This window comes from Euwallacea fornicatus, chromosome 2 (genome assembly GCF_040115645.1).
Source record: "Euwallacea fornicatus isolate EFF26 chromosome 2, ASM4011564v1, whole genome shotgun sequence".
Classification (NCBI taxonomy): domain Eukaryota; kingdom Metazoa; phylum Arthropoda; class Insecta; order Coleoptera; family Curculionidae; genus Euwallacea; species Euwallacea fornicatus.
In genome coordinates this window covers 1244676-1257959 of record NC_089542.1, presented here as the reverse complement: position 1 = coordinate 1257959, position 13284 = coordinate 1244676, and the positions used below count along the sequence as shown (strand labels likewise).

The 13284-nt window shown below is 38.1% G+C and overlaps 1 protein-coding gene across 1 annotated transcript; it reads right to left on the bottom strand.

The window, feature by feature from the left end:
• Window positions 1–6: 6 nt before the first annotated feature.
• Tsp (Thrombospondin) lies at window positions 7–13034 on the bottom strand. The gene is made up of 16 exons (XM_066294006.1): window positions 12818–13034; window positions 7884–8054; window positions 7506–7729; window positions 6937–7174; window positions 6633–6884; window positions 6404–6574; window positions 3966–4066; window positions 3340–3555; window positions 3036–3284; window positions 2881–2985; window positions 2664–2829; window positions 2249–2426; window positions 2024–2199; window positions 1425–1719; window positions 474–895; window positions 7–413 (listed from the first exon to the last, which is right to left on the bottom strand). Exons 1-16 carry the CDS (start codon window positions 12897–12899, stop codon window positions 286–288), a joined length of 3174 nt encoding a protein of 1057 aa, XP_066150103.1. The 5' UTR covers window positions 12900–13034; the 3' UTR covers window positions 7–285.
• Window positions 13035–13284: the final 250 nt, after the last annotated feature.

The following is a 13284-nucleotide window of genomic DNA, read 5'->3' as shown; positions in this document are numbered from 1 at the left end:
GATTAATCTGTTCAAAAAAAGTTTAATAAATTTTTTTGATAGCTGTTCTTCCTCTATGACGTAGGCTTATTAGTATTTCAAAATCACGACGTTTAAAATATTGGCATCAACAATGGGATTACTCATTTTGATTATTGGTCTATCAATAAGAGTATTTACAACTGTTCATAATTTGAAAATTTTAAGAGGAAAACACTACTAAGATTGATAAAAACTTAGCTATAATAAGTATAGAAACATAATTAAACCCATAATTAGTGGTAAGTACTTTACAGAACACATTGCTTAATAAGAATAATCGCGCGCTAGTTCGAATTCTGGCTCTTGAATGTGCTGATAAATTGTATTGTCAATGACAACTTTTGGTTTTAATTCTGCTGGCAAGTCGTTCCACATATCCTGACGTAGATTATCTAAAAAAAAAAACAATCTTTCGTCAGAAATTTGCGGTTTCTAATGAGCTGGAAAATTACCATTGCACCTGTAGGCCAAATCAGACCAAATTATCATCTCTTGCGAGAAGCACAACACACCCAACTGTCCTCCCCTGAGAGTGTCATCGAATATATTGCCTGAATCCGCCACCATTTTTTCCCCTTCGTGGATCATAAACCTGATGAGACCAATATGTGGTCTATGAATGAGGAACCATCGGTAAGAGGTGCGCTCTTTCCACCCCTCATTTCTGGGGTCCATCCACAGGAGCTTCACTTGGCCTTCAGTGTCTCCGGTATGCCACAGTGCATTGCGTAGATAGGTGCCTGGTCCCGTTTCCGATTTGACCAATTTGATTTGAATGCCAGGTTCGGCTACTGCCCGGAACGGTGTAGGTTGCCAGTATGTTTGTTGGTCCTTCTTCCACATCACCGCGTAGAAGCGCCTGTTGTCTTGATAGCTGCGGATGTACATTGGCTACATTCAACACAGTTAATTGTGTAACAGTGGCGAAAATATTTGAAAATCGAAACAGCGAAGCATTTCATTTAATAGCAACCGAAATAGTTTGTCAAGTGTTGATTTTGATTAATTCAGCTATTGTTACTAAACTGCTCAATTAAATGATCGATTCAAAAATGTTGTGATCAATTTTTTTCATTGTTAAACATGACGAAAATAATCAACTTAGCATAACTTACATTTGCGTCTTAACAAACTTCGAATCCTCGCAAACTTAAAATGACGAAGGCAATTGAATTTTATTAGAGGAAATTAGCCGCTTGACAGTTGTGAAGTTTTCTCACGTAATAGAATTGCCCTCTTTTAAAATCACAGTTACAGTTTGATTTTTCCGATCATGAGGATTCAATTTCAACATAATCCCGAATTCGAATTGTTTGAATAACATTTTGCGAAAAATTTTGCAGTGCAAGGCATATCCTTTCCTGAGCAGTTTATTAAAAATGTAATGAAAATAACAACAATACCTGAAGATAAATCCAACATAGTCGTCGTCTATATCAGTGTTCACAAAAAAGGTTCCTTCGAAGTCTACTCCGTACAGCTTATGGTGACCAACAGCTAATCCGGGGTCGCTGTTCATCGTCTGCAAAATTTCAGCTCCTTGGTTCTCAATGTCCCAATGTGGATCAATTTGGGAGTCTCCGATTGGATCCAGAGCTACTGTCGTGAATTTGCTGAAGTCGGTCCTGTATACCAAGGAGTTATTTGGGCAGTTGTCGTACCAGTCGGGTTCTTGGCATACATCTCCTTTACCATCGTCTAAACAGTTTGAATTTTTAGTAATTATAATGTGGTTATTTCAATATATTAAAAATTTCCGTTCGTCACAAGATGCAAATGTATTGCCGCTATAAATAATGATAAAATGTGTCGAATAAGTGAAATTCAAACATTTAGAAATTTAGCACATGTCTAATAAAATGTGACATTTTCCGAATTTTGAATCTTACTCGTTTAACAAATTCAGTTATTAACAATGTGTAATCTCGGATTTAAAAAAATTATCGCTTTTCAAAGAAAAACTAAGATTTTTTATACAATGAAATGAGTAATAAATTCTCACGATTTGCGTCCTTTTGATCAGGGTTGTATTTTCGCGGACAATTGTCTCTAGAGTTGACATGTCCGTCACCGTCCATGTCGTCATCGCAAACGTCTCCTTTGCCGTCGGAGTCAATGTCTTCTTGATTTGGATTGGGATCCAATACACAGTTGTCTGTGGTGTCGCTGACTCCGTCGCTAGAATTTAAAACTCAGTTCGCTCAAGCAGGAAATTTCCATCTCATACCGATCGCTATCTATGGGTCCTTCGCAAACATCCCCCACCTGGTTAGCGTTCAGGTCCTCTTGTTCGGGATTGTAAATATACGGACAGTTATCACAAACATCACCAAATCCATCTCTGTCCGAGTCGCGTTGATCACGGTTATTGTCCCGTGGACAGTTGTCCTCAGCATTGGGAATACCTTAGTTTGTGTAAAGTGTATGAGATATTATTCTCAGTTTTCTAATCACATTAATCCATGATAAAAATAGGAACATTTATGAAAAGTTTTATAATTTTCGGATATTTTTGAAGCTAGTCTAAATCTACCAAATTTCCAAAAACAATTATGACTCGGTAGATAACTGAGATTCTGATGTTCCAACTCGAAACATGGTTACCCAGAATATGTATGTGTAATGACACATATCCACTTTACCATCATTGTCCATATCTGGATCGCAAGCATCGCCAATTCCATCGCCATCAATGTCTAATTGGTCGCTGTTGGGTATATAAGGACAGTTATCACAGACGTCACCCACTTTGTCCGGTTCCTTTTCTGAATCTTGTTGGTCAGGGTTGGCATGTAATGGACAGTTATCCTGTATGTACAAATTTAGTGCTTACTGCGAAAGCACGGTTTGCATACTTACACCGCTGAGAACGTTATCATTGTCAGGATCCGGGTCACAGACGTTTCCGATGCCATCAAAATCGGCGTCTTCTTGTCCAGAGTTTGGAGTATTTGGACAATTATCCTAAGTGAAAAATAAAATAAGTTCTCTGCTGGGAAATCTCACAAACGCACTTTTGTGCATCGAGTCTCACTGCAAGGTAGCCGTTCATCAGGCCAACTATCCAGATCAGTGTCCTTTCCGCAATATATCCCATTTCCTGCATACCCCCAGCTACACCTGCAGATGTGCTTGTTCCAACCAAGGTACTCGCATTTAGCATTATAATGACAGGTACCTCTACAAGGATCTTCAGGATGACAGCCCACGCTGTAGTTCCCTACATAACCGGGCTGGCAGGCGCTGTGACACTCGTAGGAACCCTTGCATACCCCATTGTACACAACATGTTCAAATGGAAATTTAATATGAACTTACTGGGGTGTTCACGCATTGGGAATCTCTCCCGCAAGCCCTCCCATCACGGCATTCATCAATGTCGTCACACCTTTGCCTGTTGCGGGCAGCCTCTTCAAGGCCCACTCCATGCGAGCCATGACTGCCTGTGAATCCCAGTGGACAAGGTCCGCATCGGTAGCCTGGAGAGAGATTCGTGCACTCGACATTGGGGTCGCAGGGATGGACCAGGTCACACTAGAATTCGCATATTGTAAAAAATGTCATGTCAACATATAAAAAAAAAATTTAGTTCGCCAGTTTTGCCCTGTATAAATAATGGACACTACGCATGCTGTTAAATACAACGGAAAGTACACAAGTGCGGGATTGAACGTATCTGAAAACGCATTTTAAATTGCTGTTTTCCCCTTTCTACCATTTTGGGTTGCATGCAACAGTGGTAAAATTTGACAAATGGGTGAAATTAAAATGTGAACAAATGTCGAATTTTGACCATGTCTAGCACATTTTGATATTTACCGACTTCATTGCTTGGCTTGTTTGTCAAATTCGATCACTGTTATCGTCCGTTAATTTATACAGGAAAAAAATATTTACATTTCACAGCATACAGAAGTTGGAGTCGCCTATACAGGGAAAATTACCTCGTCTAAATCCCTGCAATTTTCGCCATTGCCAGTGCTTCCTGCGGGACAGCCCATGCATCTGAAGTAGGGTTCTTCGTTCGTGGAAACGCACTGGACTCCTGATGGATTAGAGCGGTGTCGTATAAACTCGTATTTCGTGAGATTGTGTGATTCCGTTCGATTAACGAGAATCAATTCGAGATTTTCACTATCAGTCTGTTCGGTTATTCCATTGTGGAAACCATTAAACTGCCAAATCGAATCGGTCCATTCCTACAGTTTTTGTTATTAGCAAGGATACTCTTCATGAACCTTAAAATGTCGATGGCGTCTCGCAATTTTATTGTTGTAAAATGCTCACATGACAATTTCTTGTTACGTCAACTTACAAGTATGGAAACATGGCGGACAAGCTTGGCTATTATGACAACATAAAATTGTAAACTATAAACATACATAAAATCCTCTTTAGACCCGTTTGGCGTACCGCTAAATAGCCGTTTTGGGTTGGGGGACGAAATGGCGCGATGTGAAAATGACACACCATACGTCGAAATGGCCTTCATATTCACATGTGTTTTATGTAAGGGATTTGTAAATTAGTGACTTATTTTAAAGGTCTATTCGTGCGCTATTCGTACATGCACCTACAATTTTTATGACATTTTTCGGATGATCAAAATGGCGCTCACCTGTCATTTTCATTGCCAATCGTTTTTATGTCGCAAAGTTTCCATTTTCTCTTCTATTTTGGCATTACCATAACAACTCGTGTGAATTAAGCTGATTATCGTAACGGCCCGTATTACATATCAAACCGAACGTCGCCCATTGTGTGTGTTATGTAACGTCACGCGATCTTTATAAACACTTTCAATGATCTAGAAGAAATGGATGTAGAGTTGTTTTTTTTTTACAGTTTTACCCGTCCTTTTTAACAAATTAGCCAGAAATTCTACGAAGAATAGTAGAACGGTGGACCAAGAATGGTATAACATAACTTAATTTCGATTTAATGCGTTTGATAATCGAAACGTTCATTTCGCTTATTAAACATTTTTTCAAAGAGTTTTCATAAATGATTGCGATGAATGTGAAATGAAGAGAAAATTACCCAAAGCGGCGATGATTATTAACTTATGAACGAACTGCTTTGCATTATGTTCTGAAATTGCATGAAAATTATATTAGATAGAAGCCCAGTTGTAGATATATCTTCGTTTTAAAGTCCACCTGCAGTTAAAATGAAGATATTTGAGAGACCAACATTTCAACTGGGCATGAATGCATAATTAATTGAAACTTAGACTTAGACTAACACGAAAAACGAGTAAATAAATTATATTATTAACACATAAATATAGCTATTTATTAATTATCTGTAACATTATACATTTAATAAACGCAATAAACAAATCTAATACTGATAACTAGAGTAGTGGAGTGCTCTTATAAAAGTCTAAGTCTGGTTTTTATTGAAATAATGTACATGAAGTAATTAGCTGATGATCAATAAATACCAGAATCCCTAATCGTGCAGTGAATTTGTAGTGTAGTCATGTGATTAGTTTTTACACAACAATTAGGTATTATGTTTTAGTGTATTTGTACGTATTCGAACGGTGCGTTAATGAGGCAGTTATCAAGCAACACATAGTAATTAATAACCGCCTTAATAGTGTGTTAAAAATTTCACAAATGCATCTGAATCCTAAGGTATCCTTCATTATCCGGATATAGAAAACCGGGACAAGGATCGTCTTGTCCTGGGAGAATAGCGGGGCCTCCACACAGGCACGCAACCTGTTCCGAGAAAATAAAACAAGATTATTTAGTTTCAATCTGTTATATTTAAACCAGTATTAGCTCTATACAACAGAAGAGGTGCTGACTACAGTATTTAACTATAAGACAAATAGGTACCCTAGAATACAGGTTTGAGAAATTTATTATTAGAGGTATGATGCAAATGGGTACAAGCGAGAGGAAACATTACATGCATTAATAAAGATCTGTAAATAAAGCAAAACAATGGTTTGATTTGTTGTTCAAGTTCAAATCGAGAAATGAAGTCACGCAACATGGCAGCGACGCAGTTAACGTCAATATCGTTGTTTTTCTACTGACATTGACATTGATCAGTGTCATATGTGTCATTGCGCAGCGACACGAATTAAATTTTATATCTTTGAATAACAATCAACTCGATATTTACACACGCCTTTAAAGAGGTGTCAGTGAGATCAACCAAATTCTCTACGACTCACTTCCACCACTATTCCACAGATTAGTAAACTTGCAGAATCCAAACTCTTTTAGCATATAATCTAAGCAATTAGTTATGTGTCAAATAATAAAAATTCTGCGTTTTATTTACTATTCCATGACTAAGTAACTCACACTCCACGCTTATGTTATTCAGTAATAGGGGCTTTTGTAATCGGAAGGATTCCTACCTGGGGCGCATGGATTATACTCGCAAGGGTTCCTGCGACGGCAATCCTCGCCATTTCCTTCGTAACCATCTGGACATGCGCCGCACTGATACCCTGTTGACGTATCCCTGCACTCCACTCCGGCGAAACAGGGCCGTTCTGCGCAGGTCCTGCCAGGGGTGCAAGTATAACCTATAATCAAGGTACATGTAGTTACTACGGTACAATTAATGAAAAGTGGGGAACCTACCGTCTCCAAGGTAACCCCGCGGACAGGAGCCACAACGGGGACCATCAGGGGTGTCGTAACATCGCACTCCAGCGGCACACCCTGGGGGATGAGTGGCGCAAGAGGGTCGCATTGGTGGCTGAGGTTTGGTACAAAGCTCGCACTCTTCAATGAGGCGACGCAGTTTGTCGAAAGCCTCAGCCTGGCCTTGACACTTTTGCACCTCTAAGTTGACTACTTTAATTAGATGGTTGATGGAGTTGATTAAGCCCACTGTAAAGCGAATTTTATATTGTAATCGCCAGTTCAATTTGGTAGATTTTACCATCATCCAGGGTTGACACCAAGGGGATGTCTCCACGATAATCAGAAGGGTACGACCCGCCGTGCGGCTCTTGAGATTGTATATTTGGGTCGTCCTTTAAGGAGTTGGTCAGGGCCAGATCGTGGCTAAATTCCAAGTCGTAGTTTTTCTCTATGGGAAGAGGGCACTCGTTTCTACTCAACACCGCTCGCAAATCTCGGTGCCCATCTACCTCCATGTGATACTTTCTTTCATGGAACTATAAAAATAATTTTGAATAGGGTCAAGAGTGACGAGTATTACGAGACTTCTGCAAAATAACAGTAACCCCGCAGCATTATGTGGTCACCGTTTTTGAGGGTTTTCAAGTCTTGCGTGGGCCAAAGAAATATTAATAATAATTTCTGCAATTTGTTACTGCAAACGTAGCTCGACATAGTTGCTGTGAACAGCATTGCTGCTATCTCAGGACCAAATGTTGGACTCCCATGTTGAGATACTTAAATGTATTTTTCTGATAGAGATCACAATCTATCCTTATTTCTCGCATACATTTTAAAAGATGATAACTGGCTCTCCTTGATACTCACAACTTCCAGTGAAGGTTGTCTCATGCCTTCAAACATATCTCGCATTGATTTGGGCGTAGCCACCATGCCGTAGGCAACACAATCGATATATAGATTGGCATGAGCGGTCGGTTGGGACTGGTTGACCGTCAAGATGAGGGACTTGATCGGACTGTCCTCATGAAGGACGTCTACTGTGAAATGTTGCTCCCTGTTCCGGCTCTCTTCCAAGGTCTGCACAATTACTATATGTGGGCAGAAAAATAAAATTTCCTGGACATGAAAATATATTAAACTAAGACTTCAAATTGGGTTTCTCAAGTGTGCAGTATTTTTAGTTAGACAGGTGTTGATATCTATTTCGAGTGTCCCCGTTAGGAGTTGCCTAATGAGCCTGACCTCTTTTAGTCTTCCTATCAAGCAGCAAGGAAAACTTGTTTTCAGCCCCAGGGAAATCCACCGAGAAGAGTGTTTCTAATGCACCTCTAGAGCGCTTCTTTGGTCTGATGTGTTTGATGGACAGGATGAAGGTGTCTTGCTTGATGACTTCTTCCAAGTCTTTGGTGATTTCTACAATGAGAAAATTTGATATTTAAACGCGCCCATATGGTCTCACAACGAGGTCAATTATTGCTGATTACCGTGTAATTTGTTATGGTTATAAAGGCCCAAAACGGGTGTGTCACGGGTGATTGCTCTAAATAAGCGCCCATGGGTGAACATCTGCGCGTACCCATACGTGATACCTTACGGAATTCAATAACGCGTGATTCATTTTTACTCGTGTTTAATAATCTCCCATTTTTGTTATTTTTAGCTGCACTAATTAGAAAAAAAAATATTTTACGGTGCTCGTAGAAATCCCACCGAATCACTGAATCAAATCTTGGCAGAGGCCCAGCACCATTCTGACCCACGTACGTTTCCGACATGGTTGTCACTAATAAATCTTACAGTGGGTCTAAGTGTTTCCTGTTTTTTCACCTGATTTATGGTTATTTGGTATTTGTTAAGATTATTAAATTCTATTTTAAGTTTGAGTTTATTAAAAAAAATTACGATTTTTAAACATTTTTAAGCCATCACGATTCTCCTCAATAATTACTAATGATACTAATCGATTTTTTTTCATTTTCACGATACGATTTACGTAACTTGGACTCAGTCCAAATGCGTACTATTGATAGAGCGTAACCGATATGGACTCACATAACAAAGTGAAATTTCAAGGTTGCCTTTCGGGTTAATGGAAAGGAAATGTGTGTCACTTAAAATTTAGAATATTTCCGCATCTGTGGAGTATATAGTTTTACCATGGAGAATTGATACGCAGATTGTTAAATAGATACGTGCAGTTTTTCCATAACGAACAGTAGTTATTCAAAATAGATTAATTTTTCATCGTCAGCAGTATTGGAGGCTTACGATAAATCCACAGCAAACAGCACTTTATGAATTGCTAACTGCACGTATAGACACAATAATGAGGATAATATCGAAGCATATAAAAATGTTGTTGAATTTTACAACAATATTCAATATTAAAAATAATTAACATTCGGGTGTTTTGCCTTTTCGAAATTTCATCAAATGGATCTTACGAAGCATAATTTTGATTTGTATTTTTTTCTATTTTTTTAACCATTTCTCTAACTAGGTTTGATACGTCACTGTTTTCCTAAAAAAAAAAAAAAAAAAAAAAAAAAAAAAAAAAAAAACATTCAAAGGGTCTTAGGTTTTTGCCGCGAATGGATCCGATCGCTCGTTGATGTTTCGCTTATTCGATTGAATAAGAGATCTATTTTTTACGAGAAATAGTTCAAGTTTCGAACTTTCAGCGCTTAGTCAGAGGTAGGTGTAATGGATGTGAACTAAGCAGTAAATTTGCAAAATGGAAATTTACAGTTTTATTGCTTACTTGCATTGCAAACCATTTTGCTTAGATCTTAAATCCGGGGTGTGAATCAATGCGAACAGAGTGGATGGCAGGGGAATGAAATAAAATACATCTGGCAAAAAATTAATCTATTCGCGAACGTAAATACCGACCAAGGCATCAAATTTCGTAGCGCATTGTATATAGTGTCAAGTTCCACTTAACACAGTGGCGTGGGCTGAATTACATTAATTAAAAAAAAAAAAATAGGAATTGCATTTATAAAAAATAATAGATATTGGCCATGACATTTTGCTTTTTTTAACTTGGTTCTTAGCTGTGTTTGCTACGGCCCTGATTTGACAAAATCGCCTCTTAAATCCCAGAATGCTCTCGCGCATTCTTCTTTACTTAAGGCAGTAGCGTGGCTTCGAATCTCAATTTTTGAACTCCAAATTTTATTCAGTAAAGTTTAGACTCAATACACCTAAGTCGTTTCAAATTTGTCAGATGGCTTGGGTTCGGACAGAAAGAACCATAAAATAATGTTAGATTTTGTATTAAAATATTTAAGGTTGCAAAACCTGCTACAACGAAAGGTAAATCCTAAACGAATTTTACAGCAATATTGATGTTGATAATTGATATTCATTGTGGGATTATAAAACTGCTTACGTTCTACGTCAATGGAGCCACGTTAGAGACTTCTAAATTAGCAATAATTTTGTATAAAACTATAAATTCCTCTAGTAGTTTCCGTTTCTGTTCGTAGTAATGTGCTTTAAATAGTTTTAAAAATCTGGATCTTAACGAGAATCATCTCAACGCTTTCCAAATTGGACATAATGAGGATTAAGACCCATCAACAGTAATAAATTTTTTTGCAACTTAATAAGATCACGTATTACAACAACCCACTACTGTCAAATTCGCTTCCATCCTTCAAGGCTACTGTGGGTTATTTCCGACAGGTACCATGTGGTCGCCATTCCGCATAAACTATATTTGCATTTTAATTTGTGGACACATGAATGATCTAAAATATTTTAATAACCAAAGTAAAAGCACTTTTTTGTAAGTGGAAACATCTATCTCATTTCCCGATTTTAGAACTGAGCCGTGATATTCTTGGACATAAGGATTCAATAAACCTGTCCTCACTGCCTATTAGCGTTCCTAAAATCTCTCTTCCTTTAATAATAATTCGTTTTTTTTCTATTAATAATTCTAATGCGGCTGTTAAGCACAGCGTTGTTAGCCGAGCTGTAGGCTCCTTAGAGACTGAAAAAACTTCTAAATAAACTGGGTTAGTGAAACAATATCAACCAAGCAAGTAGTTCTTTACCATTTTCTCTGACTTTACTATATTTGGCTAATTCCCATTATGCATGATATACATACGAATAAGCATCGCTCTGGGGCAGACGTATTATTTTGTATGTCACATAAATCGATCCTGATTACCTCATAATGCCGGCCCTGTTTCCACTTTACCGAGAAGAAAAAAAATGGATGTGTGTCATTTCGTCGTGCATCTACAAGGAGCGTGTATATTGTTTTGCGAAAAGCCGCCCATTGATTAGAACAAGGTCTTATGGTAATGACTCAAGTAGGCAGATTACTCATTAAAAAATTCAGTCATCGTGACTAGTTCGGTTACGTGTACTTACGAGGATAGGTCCAGAAATGCCCGATCCGACATATAGTGTTTTTTTATTTTTTATAAAACGTGCTTATATTACATAGACTTAAACTTAAATAGCTTATGGTTAAAGTCTGAGGACGTTCCGTTGACTTGTGGTTGTTTTGAAGCTGTTTTCCAGAACTTTTTCCTCAACCGCCCTATTCGCCAGATTTGGCCCCCTCGGATTATTTTCTATTTCCAAACTTGAAAAAAATGGCTCGGTGGAAACAAATCTGCCAATAATGAATAGGTGGAGCGTATGGTTGATGTCTACTTTGAAACACTCGAAGCTTCCTAATACAAGTAGGATGTAGAAGATACCGCTGGGAAAAGCGCGACAATCTCAAAAGGGACCATCTTGAGAAATAACGTAATACTTTCCCATTTTTTTTCCTTTACGTATTAGGTCGGGTACTTCTGGGACTATCCGCGTAATAGCCAATGTTCAAGTGCTTCCCCGACTTACCCGAGTTAGTTTGGCAACGAAGACGGTTCAACTGTTATTGGAACAAAAATATGTTTTTCGAAAATTCTCGTCTCTTAAAATTTAAATAAATAATTCAGAAGCCAGTTTCATTAGCAACTTAATTTGTCATAAATTACACAAATTTCCATGTGAGGCATCTGTGAAGTCTGATACGCCTACATGGGCACCATCATATTCCTCATCGTCTCAGTGCCGTGACTTTTTATAATGTTGCAAATTGTTACTTGAGTACAGGATTGATATGCCAAAACATTTGAATACATGCTGCTGATGAAACTTTTTACTGAACCCACACGGAGCTTCCGACAGACTTCTTTGTTTAAGAATATAAAACAAATCACGTTAAAGAGAAACTGGGCGTCAACGATTTTTCATCTGTGAAAAATCTCTCTCAGTTTTTTTTTTATGTTTAAATTAAATGTCGATCTCGTAATCTACCAAAAAGTCCTGGGATTAAGTTGGCTTTTATCGCACCTAATTATGCTTACGAAATAAAAATATTTTATCATATTAATTCGGAAAATCATGAACTAAAATTCCTATAATTTATTTGAAATAACCCGCAATAGTCTTTTAACAGTATTTTGTTTCACTTTTTTCTCGTCATCGTGAAATAATTCTGCTTTTCATTCAGGCACACCACGAGATACATTTTTTGCGATATTCAAATTACTGGAACCCCAAGAATAATTTTCAAACTTAGAGATGCAGTCAGCACTTTATTAACTTAAAATTTTACTTTTTCGGGCGCTTCTGAAACTCTCGAAAATGCATTAACGAATTATTTTTCTTAAATTTCAATTTTTAATCGCTCCCTTTAAACCCAGCTCAGCTGCAATGGGGTAAAACTAGCAATACAGCACCATAAAGTTCACCCGAATTTCAAAACTGGCACGTGCAGCAACGGATCAGAGCAACAGATGTCGGCTAGTCTGTCCACTATTAAGATACAAATTCACACAATTTCGATATCTCGGTGAAAAGAAGTGTGTTTCCTACCGCTTTATAGAGGGTCCGTTATTTAGAGGTGCTAATACTAGAAATCCTCCCATTATTAAGATTAGAGATCTCAAAATTATCTGTTACCTGAAGGTGTTCGAAATTAAGAAGTATACGTAAATAGGGATTTTACGTCAATGAATGGTAAATTTTTCATGACCTACTGAAAAACTAGAGGGAAAAAAAGGGCGACTGCCGTTGCTCAAATGTTGTATTTATGTTATTTACTAAATTTAAAATTTTCATGTTTAACTATTACTTAAGACTTTTGCCTTTCTCTGACTTACCATAATCGAGGGATACTGCGTCCACCAGCAAAGCGGCCCCCAGCAGCAGGATAAGGATGGACCTTAAGGGCCCGAAACTCATCTTCGCTTGCTCTTACTTTTCCTTGGCCGAGGTGAACTTAAGACGCGATCGACGGGTGATGCGTAGCGGCAGTACGACTGGACACTAACGGCAACTCAACCGCGTACTTTACTGGGACGGCGGTGTATTAATATGTGGGCCTCGTCGGAATCCGATCTGCTCCTTATTTGTGACACAATCGCTTTTTTTCTTCGCACAATCACAAGAATAAACGACTCCATGATTGCTTCCTGTTGCAAGGAAAAAATTGGCGAGAGAATGGTACTAGAAATGGTACTAGGGCTAGTTTGGTAGTGGGTCATATTCCGACAGTGTTGGGTGCTTCGGGAACGCCACTGCGTTTAAGACAATTTCAAAATTAGATCCTAAGGAAAACTTGAAATTG